The 24,746-nt window shown below is 39.6% G+C and overlaps 1 protein-coding gene across 1 annotated transcript in view; it reads left to right on the top strand.

Moving 5' to 3' along the window:
* Nucleotides 1-15,762, top strand: part of SPTLC3 (serine palmitoyltransferase long chain base subunit 3) — a 152,187-nt gene extending 136,425 nt beyond the window's left edge. The window contains exons 10-12 of the mRNA XM_066235091.1: nt 3,948-4,083; nt 9,566-9,695; nt 11,287-15,762. Coding sequence (XP_066091188.1) covers nt 3,948-4,083; nt 9,566-9,695; nt 11,287-11,400 — 380 coding nt within the window. The 3' untranslated portion in view covers nt 11,401-15,762. The remainder of the gene's footprint in view (nt 1-3,947; nt 4,084-9,565; nt 9,696-11,286) is intronic.
* The last annotated feature ends 8,984 nt before the right edge of the window (nt 15,763-24,746 follow it).

Here is a 24,746-nt window from a genome sequence, read left to right as displayed (position 1 = left end):
ATGTATGCAATCATACAGTTCTTAGTTTTTTCTGAATTACTTATTTCACTCAGTATAATGTTATCAAGGTCCATCCATGTTGTTGTAAATGATCCGATGTCATCATTTCTTATGGCTGAATAGTATTCCATAGTATATATGTACCAAAGCTTTTTAATCCACTCATCCACTGACTGACATTTGGGCTGTTTCCAGATCTCTGCTATTGTGAACAATGCTGTCATAAACATGGGGGTGCATTTCTCCTTTTGGAACAGTGTTATGGTGTTCTTGGGGTATATTCCTAAAAGTGGTATAGCTGGGTCAAAAGGCAGTTTGATTTTTAATTTTTTGAAAAATCTTCATACTGTTTTCCACAGTGGCTGCACCAGTCTGCATTCCCACCAGCAGTGCAGGAGGGTTCCCTTTTCTTCATATCCTCGCCAGCACTTATTCTGTGTTGTTTTGTTGATGAGTGCCATTCTGACTGCTGTGAGGTGATATCTCATTGTGGTTTTAATTTTCATTTTTCTAATGATTAGTGATGTTGAACATTTTTTCATATGCCTATTGGCCATCTGTATGTCTTCTTTGGAGAAGTGTCTATTCATTTCTTTTACCCATTTTTTGATTGGATTGTCTGTCATCCTGGTGTTGAGTTTTACAAGTTCTTTATAAATTTTGGTTATTAACCCCTTATCAGACATATTGTTGAATATGTTCTCCCATTGTGTAGTTTGTCTTTTTATTCTGTTCTTATTGTCTTTAGCTGTGCAAAAGCTTTTTAGTTTGATATAGTCCCATTTTTTTATCCTGTCTTTTATTTCACTTGCCCATGGAGATCAATCAGCAAATATATTGCTGCAAGAGATGTCAGAGAGCTTACTGCCTATGTTTTCTTCCAAGATGCTTATGGTTTCACGACTTACATTTAAGTCTTTTATCCATTTTGAGTTTATTTTTGTGAATGGTGTAAGTTGGTGTGAGGCTTTTTCCTGCCTCAATTTAGGAAAGTTTTCAGCTATGATTTGATTGAACAAAGTTTCTATCCCTTGTTCTTTCTCTTCTTCTTCAGGAACCCCTATGATGTGGTTGTTATTTCTCTTCATGTTGTCACAGAGCTCTCTTAGAGTTTCCTCAGACTTTTTGAGTCTCTTTTTTTTTTTCTGCTCTGCTTCCATACCTTTGTTTATCTTGTCCTCTAACTTGCTGATTCGATCCTCAGCTTTATCCATCCTGCTTTTAATTCCTTCCATTGTGGTCTTCAATTCTAATATTGTATTTGTCATTTCTGGCTGATTCTTTTTTATTATTCCAATTTCCTTTTTTATATTTGCTATCTCTTTATTTAGGTGTTCATAATGACCATCTATTTTTGTTCTAAGCTCTTTGAACATCCTAACAATCATTATTTTAAACTCTGCATCCAGTAATTTGGTTATATCTGACTCATTCAGATCTTTCTCTGGGGATTTCTCTTGATTCGTTTGGGTTGCATTTCTCTGCCTGCCCATTTTGTCTGTGTATAAGAAGGGTTTGGCCTCTGGAGTCCAATGGGTGTTGCCTCTATGTTCCCTAGGTGTAGTCTGTCTGCAGGGCCACCACCCCCTCTGTCACTGCCTAGGGCATTCGAGTATGGGCATTGCCGGTGCCGGCCTGCTGCAGCTGTCCCTGCGATTTCTGCCTCTCCCCCACAGAGGGTCTGTGTTCACGTGTCTGGCTCTATAAACCTCAGAGGGTCTCAGCTTTTGCCCCGCCCCTGCGGGTGAGATGCATGCCGGGCACAGACCACAAGCCTCAGCACCAAGGGTAGGGATAAGCACCTTTGCTCAGCTGCGGGTCTCCGCCTGTTCCCAGGTTTCTGCCCTGCCCCACGGTCAGAGCTGGTTCACATGGGGGGGGAGGGCACAAGCCTCGGCTCCGCAGGCTGGGTGGGGCTGTGGCCGTGCGCTCAGCTGCAGATCTCAGCCTTTTCCCAGGCTTTCACCCCGCCCCCACAGGCAGAGCCTTTATTGTTTTTATTTAAGTATTAAATGGATGAAATAAACTACGTTTTGCTATATAATTTTTTATATACTTACAATGATCATTAGTGCAGAGACCGGTTGTTAAATTATTTGGATCACACCACTGAGTAAAAGACACATTTACTGAATGTTTTACCCATTTGAAATCTGTAGGCAACCAGGAGTGATGCTCAAATTATTGAATCACTGGTAGTGCTACAGCTCTAATCAGTTTGAATGGACACCTGACCAATTAGAATGGAGGTCAATGGTAGCAGCACATTCTTGCTGAATAGTAACCTTGCATCAGATGCAAATATTGTACTGATTTCCATGGGACTTCAACACCCAATCTTTTTTTTATCTTATTTTTATTAATTTTAATGCAGTGACATTGATAAATCAGGGTAAATATGTTCCGAGAAAACATCTCCAGATTATTTTGACCTTTGATTATGCTGCATACACCTCACTCAAAGTCAAATCGTCCTCCGTCACCTTCTATCTGGTTTTCTTTGTGCCCCTACCCTCCCCCCACTCCCTCCCTCTCCTTCCTCATCCCTTTCCCACCCCTCATAGATGGGACATAAAAATGAGACTCAGAGACATGAACAAGAATGTGATGGTAACACCCAATCTTATTCAACCTTCTTTATTGAGGATTACACTGACTAGTTGTGGCTGATTTGCTGACTTTTCTGATTAGAGGCAGGATTGGAATAGACAGATATCTTTTTTTTTTTTTTTGTATGTGTGACAGAGACACAGAGAGAGTCAGATAGGGACAGACAGACAGTAATGGAGAGAGATGAGAAGCATCAATTCTTCATTGCAGCTTCATTAGTTGTTCATTGACTACTTTCTCATATATGCCTTAACCAGGGGTCTACAGCAAAGCAAGTGATCCCTTGCTCAAGCTAGTGACCTTGGGCTTCAAGCCAGAGACCTTTGGCTCAAGCCCGTTGCCATGGGGTCATGTCTATGATCCCACGCTCAAGCCAGCGACCCCACACTCAAGCTGGTGAGCCCACGCTCAAGCCGGCAACCTTGGGGTTTTGCACCTGGGTCCTCTGTGCCCCAGTTTGACACTCTATCCACTGCACCACCACCTAGTCAGGCAACAGATGTCTTTAGAACTCTTTCTGCTTTTTAATTCTATTGTCGTCTCACATGTGTAACCTCCCCACTGGACACATGCTAAGGACAGAGGACAAGTTTTGATCACAAGCACCAAAAACCTGCAAATGGACTCATGTACCTTGGCTTGATACAGTATGGGTCAACACTGTCATTTTTTTCTGCTTGGGGAAAGGCCCCCTCTTCCCTTCCTTTTATTGCTCTATAGCCACTAAATACCTCACAAAACAGTCCTGGTTTCAGCTGGGCCTATCTCATCCAGAAATATGCTACCCCTTCAAAATCAGATTGGGTGAAATGTTCTTTAATTAGAGACTTAAATGAAGGGAAATTTAATGGGCCAGTTTACCTTGAGTAAAAATCCTCTATCCACCACTAGCATGATATTGTGTGTGTGTATCTGTGTGTGTGTGTGTGTGTGCATCTTCTATTGACAGTCCTTTTCTTGAGCTAATGTTTTTTAAAGTAGTTAGTATAGAGTGAATACAGAATAACTAGTCAATGATAATTCATCTCCTTCCTTTTCGCTAGAAACCTTCCCCGCCACCCCACCCCGCCATAGTCCTGCACCCGAGCCGACCTTTAGTTGTTAACAGTACCTGACTGCACCATTGCCCCTAGATCCCATCTTCTGGGTACAGGGCAGTTCCCAGGCATCAGTGCCCACAGCTGCTCACCAGGAGACACATTCCTGTTCTGCTTCTACTTCCTCCCAACTAACACTGCAGGCCTGAAGAAAGACTTAAGAATGCTTGCCAACCCAGTCTGACCTTTGCTTCCCTCTTCCTGGTGTGAATTGATGGATTTCATGCCTTCTCCTTTCAGGGTTGAAAAGAGTACGACAACTTGCAAAAAACACAAGATACTTCAGACAGAGACTGAACAAAATGGGATTCATCATCTATGGCAATGAGGAATCTCCCGTAGTCCCCCTGCTCCTCTACATGCCTGGTAAAGTAGCGTGAGTATCCAACGGACTCTCAGAGTAACACCTAAGCCCCAAGGTGATCTGAGGAGGGTGTTGCTTCTGACACTGTGAGGCTCTTGCGGCATGCGCATTTGATCATGCACTCTGAACACATGCTAGGTTCAGAATTCACTTGGAGAGCTTCTCAGAAGCTACATGGCAGCCCGTGAGCAGGGTCTTTTCACAGATGCAAAGGCCCACCATTTTCAAGCTCTGTGAGTTTAGGAAAATTACTTACCCCCTGAAGTCTCAACAGGAAATGAGGGATGATCCTGAACATCCTTCTCCCTAAGGCTTTTTCAGGGAGAACTTCTGGAGGCCATTTCTACTAATATTTAAATACAACCTTACCAGGCTCTGTGCTTTCTCCCATTGAACTCTTATGGCCATACTCAGAAGATGGCAGCCTCACATCAAGTGTGGGGAAACTGAGGCTGAGAGCAGTTAAGCAGCTCACTCAAGCCACACTTCTCAAGCATTTGTAAAGCCAACAAACCAACCCAAATCTAGGCTTGCTCCAAAAGCTCATGCTGTTAACACCGAATGTTAATGCCTCTCCAGTGAGATTCTCTGGAGTTCTTCTGCATTGATTGCAACTCTGAGCATTAGTGACAACTGCATGAAGAGAAAAGAAAATGTCTTGTTCTCAGTATGTCATAGACAATTTTATATATGAGCCAATCTCCAACCTGCTAGGGACTAATTACCTCTGTTATTAAAAGAAAGTTAATTAAAATTCTTTCTAAATATAAAATGCTTATTTTTATGTTTGGCCAACCCCATAGTGGAAGGTAATAGTCAACATTTATTTATGATATTTTAGAGGTCCTAACTCTCTTTTGACATAACCCCCTTGTTGGAACTCTCTGTTTGGCTCTCTAACATTCTGGCAGAGCATTAGAGGTACAGAAACACGGTTCAGAGTTATTTGTTGAGATCTCATGATAGAGGGTAAGAGTGAGTTCATAGTTCCCAAAAGATTGATTCTTTGGAGTAATGTTTTTGTGTCGTTTCAGCACAGCGAAATCCCAAGCAGTTAAAACATATGTGTGAGTTGTTGGTGTGCCACCGCTCTCCCACCAATTGGCCTTTTGTTCACAAGTCTGGGTTCGGATAGCAATGCCTGCAGTGCCTAAGGAAAGGTCCCACAGGATACTGCTCTGGGCTGATGGCAGAGAGGGGTGGCAATGATGACTCAAAGTAGCAGATAATCCAAAACTTTTTACCATCTGATTTTGAAAGGCACACAAGAAAACCTACATTTATTCAGAGTGGTTGGGGAAATGGGGAAATGGTATTTTCTGGAAGACAGACTCCACATTTAGCTCCTGTCAGTTTAATATTTTATCATTAGCGCAAATGAAGACATCAAATATCAACTTTAGTTTTTTAGAGTGTGACATGCACAACGCTGACAGGTGACAGTGGGGTGTGCTAGATAGTCCTCACTTTGTCGATGAAAGCTGGAATTAAAATCTCAACAGGTTGGGAAATGGATTGATCTAAAGAGAAGAGGCCATAAAGAGTAAACAAGAATGCATTTAAATTCAAGAACTCAACTGTAAAATAACAGAAAAAGAGTTCCTTCGTCCTGTCCTGAATGGACATCACTAAACATGAAAAAGAAAATAGAGCTGAGTAGAAGGTGTCATGTACAAGCTATGCTCCATGGTGTAGTGAGATGTTTGGAGTGAAAAAGAAATTTGACTCTGCCTCTTCCTAGCTGGGGAAATCTTGGACAAGTTATCCAACCTTCTGATGTCCCAGCTGTTTTCATTTTTGAAAAGAGAAATAATAATACCTATTTCATATGGCCATTGTGAAGATCAAACAAGATGAGGTCTATTGGCCTTGGCATTGACTCTTATAAAGAAGCTACTCAGTGTTGAATATTATTATTAATTGTACTAATAATATGTATAAAGTACCTAACATAGTATTTGGTATACTGTAAGCACTCCATCAGTGGCAGCCTTTATTATTACGACTACTTTTAACTCTGCTACAATGATGATTATTACTAGTTTCAACTGAGTGTAACATTGAGTCACCATTGTTGCATGGCTCTTCATAATTATTATAGCACTCTTTAGTTACATTAGTAAAAATAGAAATTCTAGGAGATAGTAGATACTGCAATATTCTGCATCAATTATGCTATATTGAACACTGGAGGATATGTCAAACTATCTAGTACCTTCCAATTTAAGATGAGGAGCTAACATTACTAAATGCTAATTATGTGTTACTTAAGTCTCTTGGACCCAGTGATCATTTATTAAGGGTAGGACACTTAGTCCTAGATTACAAATGAGGACACCAAGATTTACAAAAGTCAAACTACTTTCTAAGGGTCACTCAGGTTGTAGGTGGTAAGTAGTAGAGCATAGAGTTCAAAGCCAGTTCCATTTGCTCCTAAACCAGAGCTATATTTGGTCCACAGCACAGCTTCTAGAGCTTTAGTCTGTAGGGGAGGAAAATGTACATCTCATTAAAGCAATGAGGGGTATAAGTTTAATCCTCTTTAATGTCATCTTTGGTGAACCAAAGGCACCAATCACTACAATAGGGAGAAAAAAAACAAAACAACTCTAATTGTTTGGATTGTCTAAGGAAACTTAGAGAAGGTTAGTTACAAAAGGTCCTATCTGCCATTAGCGGGAGTTCCTGGCAAGAGCATACCCTGCCACTTGGCCTGGTTTCATTCTCTGACATTTCTTCCATGAAAAGTTTATAAAGAGAGAAGCTACATTAACTCCTTGGAGACAAGGAGTTGATTACATAAGCCAGTGTATGAGCCCTTCTTTCATTTGCTCACTTTAAAACAGTTGATTTCATTAAAGAACTGCAGAATGAAAATATAATCTCTAGCCAGTTAAACTTTTGAAAAAAAGTCCTGTTGCAACTGTACCACTGGAATCTTCTAAGGAGCTCAGTATTATGTGATTTCACTCATTAAAGACGCACTTCAATAATCAAGAATGTAGCGGGCAGGGGGGGGGGGAGAGGAGGGAGGAGAGAATGGGAGAGGGGGGAGGGGAGGGGTACAAAATAAACTAGATAGAAGGTGACAGAAGACAATTTGACTTTGAGAGATGGGTATGCAACATAATTAAATGTCAAAATAAACTGGAGATGTTTTCTCTGAACATATGTACCCTGATTTATTAATATTAAATTCCCCATTAAAATTAATTTTAAAAAAGAAAGAAATACATAAATAAAAAAGAAATCAGTTTGGGGGGAAAAAAAGAATGTATTGTATTTACTGTTAGGTACAGAGCTTACATTCATGGTCCTTGTTACACACTTGAAGATGGTGGGACACAAGATGCTGTGATGCTACATGCAACACATGCTAATTTTATTATTATTATTATTAATTATTATTATTACATAATTGAGTTTCTTTTAGCCTACGCAGCTCTGATTTCCTTTGGGGAGTACAAGCCCAGAGTCTCATTATATAAAATGTTCAGGGCAATTATATGCATTAACTGAAAGAGGCGAAGTCTAGCAGTATAAGTTTTTAAGTTCCAAAGTGCTCCAGGGAGGCCTCAGATTAGTCTAATGAATCAACAGTCATACAGTGTGCTGTACATTCTTGGGCAAAACTCCCTTCCTCTGCTACAAAGGGAAGCACGCAGACAGTGAAACGCTCCTTTGGGAGTCCCAACCCCTGGCCTGAGATCATGGGTCAGGCAGTCTGGACTCTTGCAATAAAAGCACTTGACTTGTTTCGCAGGCAATTATGAGCTCTCATCCTGTGTAGTTCCGTGGGCAGCCTTCCATAGGGTGATCAAGAAAGAGAAAGAACAGCCTCTGTTTTCAAACTTTCTCCGCGAGGAAGCTTCATCTCCTTGTAAACTTCCCAGTTCAAATCAAAGGGTGAATCTTACCTTACCCAAGCCAGGGGGCCAGAGAGGCTATGTGTTCAGTAAGTAGGTCTTGTTATCTCGACCACATCGTTTTATAACGGGCATGCGGCAGCAAAGAGGCAGACAGCTAAAGGGCAAGAGGAATGAATGAATGAGCAGGCTTGCTCTCACATCTGGTTCAAGAATTCATCCTGAGTTATGACTGGAAGCTTTAGCTGAAAGATGCTGTCAGCTTCCAGCCTAAAATAAGACACCAGCAACCTCTTAATGCTAAGAACAGACCTGAGGCATTTACCTCACTCAGTAATTCAAGTTTCATGCAGAAAAACAACAGAGTGTGAGGGGGAAAGATTCACTTGGGGCATGTCTTTGTCTGACATTGGCTCTTGGCACAAGAAATGTACAGACTTTGACAGCTTGATATTCTAGAATTGTTACTGAGGTTAGTTGTGGAAAGGAGACTAGATGCAGTTAAGGGGAATAATTCACAGCTTTCAAAGGTTTTACCCTGCCTCAGAAAGCTTTGCAGTTATGGAACTTATATTCTACGAGCTTCATTTACTGGCTTGCCTCCCTCTGCCTGCACATTCTCTCCCGTCTCCCTCTCGCCCCACTCCCCTTTTAACCAGCCAATGAATTTATTATCCCTGAATGTATCTGGGTGTGTTCATTCACACATGAAGAAATGAGGAGACCCTTGCTATTTCCTCTCTCTCGTTCAATGGAAAATAAATCTTCAGCTCTGGAGTAAGAATATGGCTTGGGGCTGGCTCCTGCAGACCCTTGGATTCTGGTCCTCAAATTAAATTTATTAAGTATAGGCTTCTAGAAATTTTTATACCATATTATTGGTGTTAGGTTTTTAATCATATAGATGTGCATTTACTATATATTCTTTCTTTTTTTTGTGGCAGAGACAGAGAGAGTCAGAGAGAGGGTCAGATAGGGACAGACAGACAGGAAGGGGCAGAGATGAGAAACATCAATTCTTCATTGCGGCTCCTTAGTTGTTCATTGATTGATTTATCATATGTGCCTTGACCGAGGAGGCTACAGCAAACCTAGTGCCCCTTGCTCGAGCCAGCGACCTTGGGCTCAAGCTGGTGAGCCTTGCTCAAACCAGATGAGCCTGCACTCAAGCTGGCGACTAGAGGTCTTGAACCTGGGTCCTCCACATCCCAGTCCGATGCTCTATCCACTGCTCCACCGCCTGGTCAGGCTATATATATTCTTTCTTTATGTAATTGCACTCTGTTAGCTGTTTGGTTTTTATTCCTAGGAATCCTGCAGATGAAAGATTTAATATTAACACAGAGTTGTTAAATCAGTGTCACATACATCAGTGTTTTCTGCTCTATATCAGAGAGTCGGTACCCAAGATTGTTTAATGAGCATGCCAGGTCTTATAATATACAGTCAGTTAGAGGTGACATCAAATGATTGCCCTATTTCTCTTTGAACTGTATTTGACAGATGTTTAATAACTTCAATCATCTTGTACTAATTGTTATTTTTTTAAAAGACAATTAGTCATTACCTTTTTTTCAGTATGATTTTGTCATCTCTCACTTAACCTCCTCTTTTTGTCTTTTCTTTAGGGCTTTTGCAAGGCATCTACTAAATAGAAAGATTGGGGTGGTGGTCGTTGGATTTCCAGCTACTCCGTTAGCGGAAGCGAGGGCGCGGTTCTGCGTTTCAGCAGCTCATACCCGGGAGATGTTAGACACAGTGAGTACGGCATGGACCAGTGGGACCTCCAGTACCAGTACCTTGGATTCTGAGCAACTTCTTTTATTGAACTAGCTTAGTGCTCCCTGGGTCCCTCTTGGGAGGTTTAGAAAAATAACATTAATAACACTCAATGCTGAAAAATAAGTATATGCCAACACTGCCCAACAATGTGATCAACTCAGTAGACAGAAAAGGAAATCAGTTTAGTGAAGACTTTGCATCAAGTTAGTGCTTTGGTTTTATAGACAGAAGTCTGACCGAGTAGCCAAGTGTTCTGCTATTTACTAGTTCTAAATGCAAAAGCTAATCCAACATGCTATTTCACCATCAACTGCCTGCATTTGTGACACTTTCCATAGCCACCAAATTTATCATAACACATAAGCCAATTAGGCAACATGTTGGGAAAAAAACAATAAAGACAGACCTATCCTATCAGCCATTTACATGAGGTGTTAATGATTAACAACCACATTTCATTGTCCTTTGATTTAAATCTTTATGTGAATGAGGGATATCAAAGAACTAAGCCATCTCAATCACTTTGGAGTTGGTAGAACTTTCTTATAATGTCAGTGCAATTTACCAAACACTACTGTCTACTATGTAAAAAATCCTGGAGCAACAAAGTCTAAGAAGAGATGCTAATAAGTAAGCAACTAATGATAATACCAAACAGAATAAATTCATCTTGAAAAAGAAATGTAGATGAGTGCAGGACCATGAAGGTGGGATGAGTAAGTATATGTGAAATTACATATGATCATGTATTATATGTACACTATTATATATGAAGGTGGGAATGACTTCTAAAAGGAGAAAGTCCATAACCCCATTTCACCTTTTTCAAAACATTAGACCCTGCTATTATCATCCTCCTCATTTGCTAGGTTAAGAAAAACGGGCTCAGAAGAGAGTAAAAAGTCATGCCCACTATCATCAGATTAGTGATACGCTAACATTATATGTAAAAATTAGATGTTGTATATCCTGGATCTTAGTTATTTAATTTGTAAAATTGGGGATCTATTTACCTACCTAAATTAAGAGATTTAAAACAGATGAGTTCTTGGTTTCTTGTGTTTTTAACTTCTATTATTCTGTGGAACACAGAGAGGAGTACTTAAATCTGGGGGAGGAGGAGACAAGTATGGGAGAGAAAAGAGGAAACTAACCACCTCCCACAATGTTCTGTTTGGTTCTTAGCCAGGTTGATTTTCTGTGTCATAAAGACATAATCCAAATGTAATCCACAATCTTATTTTTTTTTCTACAAGTTTATCTATGTCATTAAATTTTAAAATACAGATTAAGGGTAAAGCATGGGCCAGATGCTTTTTATTCTTTTCTTCATAACCCCAAAATAAGTTCATTCATAATGTGCAGTAAAGAATATGAAATAAAGTAAATCAGCATCTAACACTTCTCTGGGTCTACCTTAAACACCACACCGGCATAATTTAGATCTTACTTCTTGTCTTTAAAATCAAAGACACTGGCAAAAGGAGAATGTGGCTCTCAGTGAGGCCTGGGAGAGCAGAGCCCTTGGGGATTTAAAGATAATTGATGGAAGACAATCTCTTTACAGGTGCTGGACGCCCTGGATAAAATGGGTGATCTCCTGCAGCTGAAATATTCTCGAAACAGGAAGTCTGCGCGCCCTGAACTCTATGATGAGACAAGCTTTGAACTCGAGGATTAGGTTTCCTGGTCCTGAATGGAACCTAAAGACTTTGCCAGAAAGACCCTCTCCTTGCCTCAAAAGGATTATCAGTAGATTTCTCTCCCTTGCTAAAGACAGTTTGGTTTCCGATCCAGCTTAGTGAACAGAGGGAGACAATGCTGTTCTTAATGTCCTCCCACTCAGGACTACAGAGACAAAAATGGTTTCAGATTTTAAGTTTCTCCTCTCTCAAGTACCCTGCTACAAACACACATACACACGCTCCTTAGAATGTTTTTAGTGGCAACGAGCCCGTGTTTTAGTTGCTACTGTGCAGTCTCTTTGGTCCAGACCCTTTCAGGAATTCCAACCAAATGAGAGGGTTTCAATGTTTAATACAGTAGATCTCCCTATATGTTTACTTATTCCATCTCCAGACGTGAGCAAGGGTGGTTGGTGGGCGGTGGCCGACCTCCTCGTTCGTGAAAGCACCAGCTAGAACTCATTCCCGTCACAGGGAGTTCCAGGCAGGAAGGTAAAGAAATGTTGCTTCTACCATTTGAACCACATTTGGACTTTCTCCAAGGACAAGTGTCAAAAGCCATAGTTAACGTGTCAAGGGAGAGAGCTGGGCTGGCCAGCAGCACCTAGAGACGTCTTTGAAGGAAACTTGCCTTTTCCTCTTGCTGGTCTCCTACAGTTTTACAGCTGAGCTTCTGAGGTTTGGAAAATGCAAAATGTTTGTTTCATAAGGAAGGCGGTAATAGAAAGCAAGCACAAACTAATTTTAGGCCCAGACTAAAGCTGTAAAGTTAGAAGACTCTGAACATTTTTGTTGCTGTGCGCAGTGAATGTTTAGCCTGCACAGCCTCTACAACTTTGAGGAATGAGTTGTCATTTTCCTATTGAATTTCGAGTAAATGGTTAAAATTCAATTTTCTCTCGAGTTGACTCCCAAGACTACAGTTGAAGAATTGGTTCAAAAACATCTAAAAGCAAATTCCATTCAACTTTTTCAAGACTGACACCCCATTTAGGCCTATTAATGTTAAATAGTACCATCATCTGCCACATGCACTTCAATTGGTTGCAAGGTGAACTTATACACTATTAGCATCTAACTGTAATTTACTTCAGAGCTTCTCTCTCTCTCTCTCTCTCTCTCTCTCTCTCTCTCTCTTTCTCTTTCTCCCTGAACATACAGTCCTCCGGAATAGTACCCCTTTGCTAATTGGATCTAGTTGGTATGGAAAAAGCCAGTGGAAAACCTTATCTTTAACAAGCTCCCAGATGGTGCCCAGATTTGGAAACTCTAAAGAGCAGTGGTGACCTTTTAGCAAAGCTTCTGTACTAGTTTGAATGAGTTACAGAACATTCCACTCCATCAAATGACACTATAAACAAATCACTTCAAGAGAGGGTTGACTTTGTGTGACACAGATGGACCCAAGCTTTCATGCTGTGCACTGGAGGTAGAAACTCGATCCAAAGCACCAGTGTTAGGTGGAGCAACGTGCCCCGATACTCAAAACTTATTGAAGGATAAAGGTAATCTCTGTGGAAAGTTTTTTGTGGGGAAATAATAACCTCTAGTAGGTACAAGAGTTTAAAAGTAGATCATGAACATTTTTCATTTTTAATTAGTGGAAGAGGAGAAGTTCCTAATGAACATTTTTAAAGTATATTAGCTAAAAAGGAGAAAAAGTAGGTTCTGAAAATGCAGTTGCCCCATCCAATGACTGTTTTGAATAACTAAATTTCAGTTCTTCTCAATGATCCAGTATAGCATTGCTTGTGCAAAGAAAATAAAATACATATTGTTTAAATGTACAAAGACAAGGGAGACATGTAGGTCTTTCCTTTTGAAAATGTGCATTTAGATGAAATCGATCCTAGTTAGTTCTGCAAAGTGCATGAATGTCTTCCATCCTGTAAAACAAGCAGAAGACAAAGAAGGCATCAGTACATTCGGGGCTTCCCTGAGATACAGCAAGCAATGAACACCCCCTTCCATTCTGGATGGCTGTGGTCTTCACACCCACCCTTTGACTTTTAGGCCTCTAGAGGAGTGTCTTCATGAGCAGGAATTATTATCATTATTACTTTTATGGAGGATCTTGAATCTAATTCATGATAGGAAACTAATTACCTAGCCACCTGGCATGGGAGGCAGGGGGAGGTCTCTATTCACAAGACCTAAGAGTTCTGGGGCAATTTATTACTCTCTTGGGTACAAGATAAAAGAACTATCACTGTCAGAGTTTATGTTAAATATACACTTATAAGAACAACTGCAATCCAAGTGGAATGTTTCTTGAGCACATGAGGAGGGATACAGGTTCCACGGGGCTGATAATATAAGGGAATATATTTTATATATCATATAGAATGAGGTTGGTTAAAAGGGAATTATGAATACTGAGTATTGGTCTATTGCTAGATTAATAAAATCATGATTGTAGTCCAATAGGGATTACTGAGCTTCCATAATTATAGCAAAGCCAAAAATGTCTCTTTGGTTTGTCTTTTGGGGGAAAGAGATTTTTTTTTAATTTTTATTTATTTTATTTTAGTGGGGAGAGAGAGAGAGAAGGGGAAGAAGCAGGAAGCATCAACTCCCATATGTGCCTTGACCGGGCAAACTCAGGGTTTTGAACCGGCAATGTCAGCATTCCAGGTCGACACTTTTTCCACTGCGCCACCATAGGTCAGTCAGGAAGGAGAATTTTCTAACAGAACTATGCTGTGTACCCCCAACCTTCCCATTTTCCAACACACACACACACACACACACACACACACACACACACACACACACTTACTTTTCCTTAACAGAGCAAGTAAGAGTATAAAGGTAAAGAGAAAGAATCTGATTGGTTGATAGATAGATGGAAGGTACTGTCCTAAAAATGATCTTCAGGGAAGCAGAAAATAAAGTATCCAGACTGCTATTTTTTTGTTTGTTTGTTTTTGTATTTTTCTGAAGTTGGAAACAGGGAGGCAGTCAGACAGACTCCCGCATGAGCCTGACCAGTATCCACCTGGCATGCCCACCAGGGGGCGATGCTCTGCCCATCTGGGGTGTTGCTCTGTTGCAACCAGAGCCATTCTAGAGCCCGAGGCAGAGGCCATAGAGCCATTCTCAGCTCCTGGGCCAACTTTGCTCCAATGGAGCCTTGGCTGCAGGAGGGGAAGAGAGACAGAGAGGAAGGAGAAGGGGAAGAGTGGAGAAGCAGGTGGGCGCTTCTCCTGTGTGCCCTGGCAGGGAATCGAACCCAGGACTCCTGTGCGCCAGGCCAATGCTCTACCACTGAGCCAACCGACCAGGGCCAGACTGCTATTTTTAAGAAGGATGATTTGCATAATAAAATGGCATGGGCCACTTTCAACAAATTTTAGTCTAACAGAGACCATGGGCTTCAGAATTTTCTAGGAAGCTTGATAAACTGCAGATCCCTGGGTCTCCACATCAGCCTTCCTATAAATCAGAACAGCAGTAGTGCCCAGGAGTCTACATGTCCACCAGCCTTCCCAAAGGATGCTAATTCTTGTCATAATTTGAGAACCATTATTGGAGCTTCTGTTTTGATAGATAGACCAGTTAGCTCTGATAACATAACAGAAACTTTGTTCAGATTTTGTTTACAGTTGAAGGTATTTATTCTACCAAAGTGTATTTTTCCAACCCTTTCTACTCAATTGGACATTTTGCTCCCAGTTTCCAGGTATCTTCTTTTCCTACAAAATGGAATCTAATATTTAAGAATAACTACCATTCATTTGGATAAATTATTCTTCCTCTAATTCTCCCATGTACATCCTACAAGATGTTTCTTTTCCTTTCATCACCTTGTTCCATTGAATGTGGTATCTTGTTTCTTTATTTTTTTTCTATCCCTTAAAAAAAATCTTCACCTTTTGATTATTTATTTATTCCAACAACAGCTGTTGAATAGGATGAAAGTCATAACAGTTCTTCAAACATCCAATACTCCTATGTATGATATTTTCTTCAGGAGTAGTAAATACAAGTGGCTTATTCTGACCTAACAGCTCTTGTAATGAAATCTTAATTCTTCAATATATTTTTTGATTTACAGCAATGATAATAATTGTATTCTGAACTTATCTAGTGATTTCTTGGCAATTTTTACTGATCTCAGTAAGAACGACATTATTTAAAGTCTGTTGTCTCAGAAAACCCTTTGCAGCTGTGTAATGTTTAGGAAATTTTATAAAGTCTGTATTTTAAATGTTTCTAAGCAATGATTGTGAGACACAGTGTCTTATGCTATTGTGGTATATGTATGTGTTTCACTGAAACATTTGAGGTAACCAATTTCATTTCATTCTGCCTGTGAAATGTTATTTAATAAACAAAATGCCAAAATTGATGATACAAAGGTAATTGGTGGTTTTGTGTTAATTTAGTTTGGGTTATTATAAATAAAAAAAACTAAAGTAGAGATGAACATTTAAGAACTTCATTGAGGAGCCTGACCAGGCAGTGGCACAGTGGATAGAGCGTTAAACTGGGATGCAGAGGACCCAGGTTCGAGACCCCGAGGTCACCAGCTTGAGCATGGGCTCATCTGGTTTGAGCAAAGCTCATCAGCTTGGACCCAAGGTCACTGGCTTGAGCAACAGGTTACTCGGTCTGCTGTAGCCCCACGGTCAAGAAAGCAATCAATGAACAAATAAGGTGTTGCAACGAAAAACTAATGATTGATGCTTCTCATCTCTCTCTGTTCCTGTCTGTCCCTATCTATCCCTTTCTCTGACTCTGTCTCTGTAAATAATAATAATAATAATAATAATAATAATAATAATAATTTTATTGAGGAAAATTGGCAGGAGTGGATGGTGCTGCCTTGCATTTTATCACAAGGACCAATTGTACTCATCTCTTCCCAATTCTTAATTCAGTGACATCAAATTGGTAGCTTAAAATGGGCCATGTTGTAAGTGTTTACATCACAGAAATTAGAGAATGCTACAAGTTGGGGATCTGGAGAGCCAGCTGTTAGACAGTTACTAGCACTGCACTGAGACCACATACAATGGTACAACATCTAGGTTTGAGTGAGCGAACAGGACTGGAAGAGAAAGAAGTCAAACTGTGATGCCACAATAAAGGCCTTAGTCAACTCCATGAAGAACTATGCAACTGGCATGGTCATTTTAGATTATTACACAATGAGGCGAGGAAGCCAGGGCATGATGTTCCCCCCATCAGTTAGTCATGGGATGTAAGTGAGGTGTGGGGAAGGGTATTACTTTTGCCAAGACTATTCAGCTGAAAGCAATTCCTGTAGAGGAACTCAGCTGTGAGCTAACAGCAGTCAAATCACTTAAAAAATTATTTCTAATTCAGTCACTTAAAAATTTTTATAATGGAAAATTTAAAATATATAGAGTAACACAGAGAATAGTATAATGCACCTATCCCCAGCTCCAAATATTAGGAATTCATGGTCAGTTTTATTCATCTATTTTCCATACCAATTTCACTCCTGTTCCCATCAGATAACTTAGAAGCAAGCCACAGAAATCATAAGATTTCATCAGTAAATATTTCACATCTCTCTAAAAGGTAGAGCTGTCTTAACTTGTTCCTTAATTTGTTTCAATTCCATTAAAAAATAAGTCTTCATGATAACAAAGGCATCAAAATGAGTCCAATGTTAAGCTGTTCTTTCTCTATCTTATACCCTGCATACAAATTTCATGGATCAAGACTAGGAATTTTTTCTGAAGTAATTATGCAATATCTTAAAAAATAATAAATCAGGCCCTGCCTGGTTGGCTCAGTGGTACAGCATCAGCCCAGCATGTGGAAGTCCCAGGTTCAATTCCTGGTCAAGGCACAAAGGAAAAGCAACCATCTGCTTCTCCACCTCTCCTCGTCGTCCTTCCCTCTTTCTCTCCCTCTCCTGCAGCCATAGCTCAAATGGTTCAAGCAAGTTGACTCTGGGCACAAAGGATGACTTCATGGCCTTACCTCAGGCACTAAAATAGCTCAGTTGCTGAGCAATGGAGGAGCAGCCCCCAATGGGCAGAGCACCCCCAGGTAGGGGGCTTGCTGGGTATATCCCAGTTGGGGCACATGTGGGAGTCTGTCTCTCTGCCTCCCCACTTCTCACTTAATAATAATAATAATAATAATAATAATAACAACAACAACACAATAAATAAATCATTTCAGGACACTTACCATGTGCCAAACACTATACTAAGAACTATAACATGCATTATCTTCTGAAAACTCTTGGAAAGATTAATAATGGACTCATTTTGGAAAGCAACAGCGTTGAGTTGTCAGGGCATTAGCAGAGAGTAAAGAGGAGTTCCAAGATTCTGACTGGCCATTGCTTTTTTTTTTTTCTCAGCATGCCCTCCCCTCTATCAAAGCCAACTTCTTAAAAAGTTATTTCATCTAAATTTTAGGTATTAGCAGAAATAATTGAATCAGGAATAAGAGAACATGTGAGGATAGCTTACCCATTTGGAAAAGTCTGGTGCCTATGACACCAAATTGAGGTAGAACTTGTCACTCTCATTTTCATGGCGTCTCTGCAGATGAAAGGTTTAAACCTGATGGTTGTCAGTCAGCAGATCTGAAGAGTTATCATAGATACAAATCAATAAAGTATCTAACATCAGAAGGTCAGAGTAGAAGCAAGAGAGGATTTTTTTTTTTTATTTTTATTTTTTGCTGTGGCATGAAACAGTGCTCCCTTTTATTCAGCCCAGATGCTAATTTTTATATCAAAAATATTGATTGAAAGAGCTAGTGATTTTGGCTCTCACCCAAGTTTATTCAGGATCTTTCTTAATTAGGTTTGGGTCGGCTGCACTGCCCACGGCCAGGGTTGGGTCTGGCTCCAATCACCACTTCATGCTCTCTACTTCATCACCGTCCAAGGAATAAGGCAAGGAAATTGCTGCTTCTTTGTTTCTCCAGCCCGTGAGTATTTTTTTTTTCCAGATTTGAAGCATGCATGGAGCAAATGTGTAAGGAAGACCGAAAGAAGTGTAATGGCTTCACTGTGATGAGATCAATCTAACCTACAACATGACTGTGATCCCCGCCATGAATAAGGCTCTGTGTGAAAAATGAATGGGTAGCAATGTGAGATCATGGAAAAAGATCTTGGCATCTTTTGAATGAAAATTTTTCACCAGTCTGATGCAGCCAGTCTATGAATTTCTTAAAAGGGAAAAATAATCCCTTTTGCCAACAATACCTGCTTTCCCCATAATGTATCTATTTTGTAAATAATTATAGTTAGTTATGCAACTATTTTAATAGTGTCCATATCAACTTCATATACATTATACCAGTCTTTTAAAAAGTCTCTGCAACATGTAAGGCATCAATAAATTGCAGTCACAAATTATAGGTTTTCTTTTATATATAAAAGAGTGTGTTAATATTTAAATTACAGTTTAGTTTTTCTAAAACATTTTAAACTAAATAGCTATGAAGAGTTTTTAACTCAAAAAACACTTAGATAAAATTTCAATGTATTTAGATATATTTGAAAGATATTTTATTAGTAAATTAATTCAAATGTTAAAGATTTCCTATATAAACAAGTCTGTAATGCTTATAGATAGTCAATGTTATAGGTATACTATATTTTAAAATTAAAATATTTTACTAAAGTAGGTTTATTTCTAATAAGGCTAACACTAACTCATTTAAGTTACATTTTGACAGTGCATTTAAATAATAAATTATTTATAATAGACAGGTAGAGCAGAAGCTAGTCAGCTCTTCAAATTAATTAACATGGACCTTGATTATGAATAAGAGTGGAAGATCAAAAATTGCCAAGTATTTTAGGAAAACCCCCAAAATCAAAATGAGTGGCCAGGAGAAAAAATAGAAAAACTTCCACTGACAAAAACAGACAATCATGAAAAAGAGAACTTTTTAAATAGTTTAATTATTATTTTTGTTGGTCAACCTAATTGTATGAAGTTATAATATCCACAGAACAAAAACAAGTTAATATGAAAAGGAACCAGAGTTCATAAAATTTAACTATTTACTATTTAAATGTTTGATGAAAACAAATCAATATAAAGCAAAGAATAAAAATTTTCTAATCTTTCTCAAAATAGAAAGCAACGGACCAAAAAAATTTAAAAATAACAGAACATTGAAAAGATATGGCAGATACCTACAGGAGGACCATTATTCATCTAATAAGAAAGTTGAGAAAAAAAATGGGGAAAAGTGAAGGCAGAGAAATAATCAAAGAAGTAATAGAAGAACTATTTCTCTGAAGCTAAAATAAAGCAAAGGTGGAAATAACCCAGTAAGCGCAAAGCCAATTAATGAAAATAGATTTTCTTTTTTTTTTTTTTTTCAATTACAGTTGACATTCGATGTTGTACATTAGTTTCAGGAGTACAGCATTGTGGTTAGACATTTCTGTAACTTACAAAATGATCCACGCAATAAGTCTACTACTCACCTGACAGCATACATAGTTCCTACAATACTATTGGCTCTATTCCCTGTGCTGTGCTTTTCAGCCTGTGACTATTCTATAACTGCCAATTTGTACTTCTTAATCCCTTCACTTAAAAAAAACAGGTTTTCGGCCCTGGCCGGTTGGCTCAGCGGTAGAGCGTCGGCCTGGCGTGCAGGTGACCCGGGTTCGATTCCCAGCCAGGGCACATAGGAGAGGCGCCCATTTGCTTCTCCACCCCTCCCTCCTTCCTCTCTGTCTCTCTCTTCCCCTCCCGCAGCCGAGGCTCCATTGGAGCAAAGATGGCCCGGGCGCTGGGGATGGCTCCTTGGCCTCTGCCCCAGGCGCTAGAGTGGCTCTGGTCTCGGAAGAGCGACGCCCCGGAGGGGCAAAGCATCGCCCCCTGGTGGACAGAGCGTCACCCCTGGTGGGCGTGCCGGGTGGATCCCGGTCGGGCGCATGCGGGAGTCTGTCTGACTGTCTCTCCCCGTTTCCAGCTTCAGAAGAAGAATAAAAAATTAAAAAAAAATTTAAAAAAAAAAAACAGGTTTTCACCTAAATGTATCTTCATGAAACTTTGTTACATGAAGGATAAAGAGAACTAAGAAGTTTCTAGCTGGAAAAAAAAAAACAAAAAAAAACACCTCACCTATCAAGGTAAAATGAACAGATTTTATTTCAGAATATTATAAACTTCATCAAGTTCATTTCAATTTTCACACCCCTCAACAGCATGTAAAAATATTCATTTCCCCAACCTGTGCCAATGCTGAACATTACTATTTTATAATCTTTATCAATCTAATAGAGAAGAAAATGGGTTTTTTATTAATATTAGATTCCCATTCACTCGTGATGTCTTTTTATGTGTGCATTGGCTGTTGTATTAGTCTCTTGCACATTTTTTGTTTGTGTCCTTTGCCACTTCTTTTTCTATCACTAATGTTAAATTAGCATTACTGGATGCTAGTAGACAATGAAAAATGCCTTAGAATTCAGAGGGAAAATAGTTTTGAATCTAAAATCTTATATTCAGAATAATTAATCTAATCAAGGGAGGGTTGTGATTGGAACTTTTTTTTTTTTTTTGCATGAAACATTCAGAAGGTTTATTTTTTCAGTACCCTTTCTTGAAAAAATTACTTGACCAAGCCTCCAATAAACACATCCAAATAGAAAGAAGATGTATTATCTAGAAAAGAACAGAATTAACCCAGGAGTACAATAGAAAGAAATCTCAGAATGATAATTTATTGGTTAAAGTAGATTAAACTTTTATAAGAAAACATGAAGGGCTGATTTTTGCTCATATAGAAGTCAAATTTAGTGTTTGTGGTTGGCAAGCACCTTCTTCCACATGGCGTTTCAAGAACACAGGCTCATTTCCTGCCTGAACATTCTCCTAGTGCAAAGACTTTGTCATCTCACGCATAGATGAGGCTGCAGATGTCAACCTATGAGAAAGGAAAAGCGAGTGTGGAAGAGACCGATATCTTATTCTTGTCTGATGATTGACTTAACTCTGATTCTTTGGACACATTCTGAAGAGGATGGCAGGCCCTGATTCCATGATCTAAAGGAAGTATCCAAAGATTTATAATAAGAAGCAGAATTGTTCTGGATAATGTGCTAATATCTCAGTTCCTAGAGATCATCCTCCAACACCAACCCCATTGATTCCCATCAGATAGAGGAGACCTTCTCAGCTCTATCTACTCTCCAGTCCACGAGCCCTGGGTTGTGACCCCACAGCCAGCTGGTCAGCAGTCAGACCAGTCACTTATCCCATCTCTCATTCTCATCACCTCCACTCAGAAGGAGGCATTCACCTGGTTCCTCAGAAATTCTTTCTGCAATGTGGCTATCAGACCTGAATGCTCTGAGCTAAGTAAGGCACATTGGGAAAGGCTGGGCTGGGCCAGACTGGAGGAAGGGAGCCCACTGAGGTGGATGTTCAGCTACGTGCAGACCTCAGGCAGTGGCCAACGAGAACTATGGTCATGCCGAGTTCAGCCCATATGCTCCTCGGGATATAAAAAGAGAAGTGAGAGGTTTCTCACCTCTCTGATCTTCACTCTGCCTCTCAAATTGTCACACCTCACATTGGGACCCAACTGGGTTTCATTAGTGATGGGGAAAGCCAGCCAACTGGGGATTAGTATAAGTTTGTTTGGGGTTGATTCTTTTAAAATTCCACTTTCACAGGGTAATAGCCTGGGGTCACCTCTTCAGTGAAATGCTGGAAAAGAGAAAATACAGTGCACTTTATGGCTTGTTTATCTATCTGTGTCTTCCCTGGTGCACGTTCCTGAACTCTCTCCCCTCCTGGGTTATGACCTTTCGGAGTTTTGCAACTTGTTCAAAGCTACTCTTCAGTGACTATTTAAGAACTAGGAGAGGTAGCCACTAAAAATAACAACATGCACAGCAATCTGTCCCTGCCCCACTGCCACGCAGCGCCTTCCTTCGCTTTCACGGTTCAGCCTCAAACACGGGTATATGTGGGGGATGTGAAAAAGTGTATCTTTTAGGTGCTCATCTGGCAGAAGCGAGAATTGAGGGACCCACTTTTAGAAAACCTTAGTTTGCCAGAATTCCATGAACATTCATGGTCAGGTCTTTTGGGTTTATACTTCCAAAGGTCATGATGAGACAGATCTTGTATTAAAAGAAAAAAAGTACCAGAAACAAAAATCTAACAGTGTGCTTCACACTTGGAAACTTATTTTTTCTGCTTCTAGGGGAAAAAAAATTGTAAAGTTCTAATAACAAGATGCTTAAAATGAGAGCTAGGCAAGTTGAACACAGACTTAGTTAACCAAAGAGCTGAGAAATTATTAAAAAGCTGCCGTGTGTCACTGTGCTCTTGAATTATACTCATAAGATTTTCCAGTGAGGAAAATCTGCTTTCAACATTGCTTATTATATATCAAATTTTAATGTATGAGATCCATTCAAATGTACACACCTATTAAATTTGAAATTCCTCCTCTGAAAATTTTCACTAAAAAAAGGATTAAGAATTTTAGTTACTGGCCACATCAAGGTCTAAATAACCAGAAAACTTCTTATTGCAAAGTGAAAATGTAACCAGACAATGGAAACACAGTTCGGCTGCCTGCCACAACAAAAGCCAAAATCACAAGTCAGGTGCTAGTACAAAAGGTTTATTCAGGTGCCATGACCTGGGAGAAGGGTAGACTCCCCAGCTCAAAGACCATCACGCTTTGTCTGTTTGTGCCCGCAAGTCTTATTGTGATAGGGAGGGAAGTGAACTTTCTAGCTTCTGGCACACTGGGGCCCTGTCCATTCATGTTTCTAGCTTTCATTGCATAGGTTAAAAGAGCCTCCCCCCGTGCCATCTTGGGGGAGACTCCCACTCCCTATTTACAGTAAAAGATATATAGAGAAAACACAAGATCCTTTTAAATACAGAGCTTAGTCTGCAAGAAAGTTAGGGAGGTACCCAAGGATAAAAATTAAAAGGGGACATGAAATATTAACCTGTAACTGTTGAGCTGAAACTCTGGGTGGCCCTATGGGAGTTTTCTGGAATCAGTAACATAGAGGCTTGGGTTTTAAATCCAATTTGGGAACACAGGCAAGAACTTAGGCCAGTGAGAACAATCTACCCAGAGGAAGAGAGAGATGACAATGATGTTTTCTGTCCAGGTTCTAGAAGAAGAAAAAAAATTTTGTCTACTCTGAAAATTTTATAACCATAGAAGTGGTCTCATGGGTTTGGCATTCACACTTACACTTGAATTCCCATGTCAAGAAATCAACATAAAATATGCTCTGAGCTGATAATTCCCATTGTGTACCTGGCGGAAACTATCAGAAAATCACTCTGAAGGGTTATAGAGTTACACCAGGATCTCCACAGAGGCCCCACATCTGTGAAGATGAGTTCACGGTCCAAAATTACAAAACTCATGAGGAAATAATCCCCTCTGAGAAAGAGCAATAGAAGTCAATATCCCACCACAAAAATCATGTTTAAATGATTGAAGGCATAAAAATGAACAGAGAATATGAGAAAGAGAATCTGGAAATAGATCTGGAAAATAGAACTTTAGAAATGTCAAAATATCATCACTGAAAGTAAAATCTCAAAAGATGATTTAGATATAGCTTAAGAGAAAAGTTAGTAAACTATAATAAAGGAAATTATTCAGAATACAGCCCAGAGAGATAAATAGATACAAAATATGAAAGAAAAAAGGAGCTTAAGAACAAATAGAAATATCACAAAAGTTTAGCAACAAAAATCAGAGTATTGTTTGTAAAATCTAAATATTGGAAATAATATAACTCTCCATAGATAGAATAATAACATCTACATTAAAGTAAATTCCTGTCAACTGCCAAGCCTTAGTCTAGATACATAATACATACAGTAGCAGCACCAAAGGGATGTTTGCAAGGGCTTCCTTAAGCTCCACCAATCTTTCCCCCAATCAAGGGTATGTTCTCAATCTTCTGCAAATACCTTGCTTTCCTTCCACCCTGACAGTTATCTGTCCTAAGTTCTCCCAACACAGAAATTCTAGAAGAGCCATTGAACATGTTGCCTCATTTGCTTCTTACAATAATATTTGAACACGGCATCATTATTTTATTGTTAAAGATGAGGAACTGGACTAAAAGGAGCAAGTTACTTGCCAATGAGAACATGGTGGCAAAAATCACCAAGCCACAAGTCTACACAGTCTGTCTATCCCAAGGGGCCAAGCTCTCTCTACTTTCCTAAATTGCCTCCTTGCACTAATATTTATTGGGTAACAGATGTGTCCAGCTTTTAACTAAACATTGGGAAAGTAAAACCACATCTGTTCCTACCTGCAAGGTGCTCACTCACAATAGCAAGTTTTTTTTGAAGAACAGCTCAATTCACAGCAG

Source organism: Saccopteryx bilineata, chromosome 6 (genome assembly GCF_036850765.1).
Source record: "Saccopteryx bilineata isolate mSacBil1 chromosome 6, mSacBil1_pri_phased_curated, whole genome shotgun sequence".
NCBI classification, from domain to species: domain Eukaryota; kingdom Metazoa; phylum Chordata; class Mammalia; order Chiroptera; family Emballonuridae; genus Saccopteryx; species Saccopteryx bilineata.
Note: the sequence above shows the minus strand (reverse complement) of the source record. Positions and strands in the feature narration are given on the sequence as shown.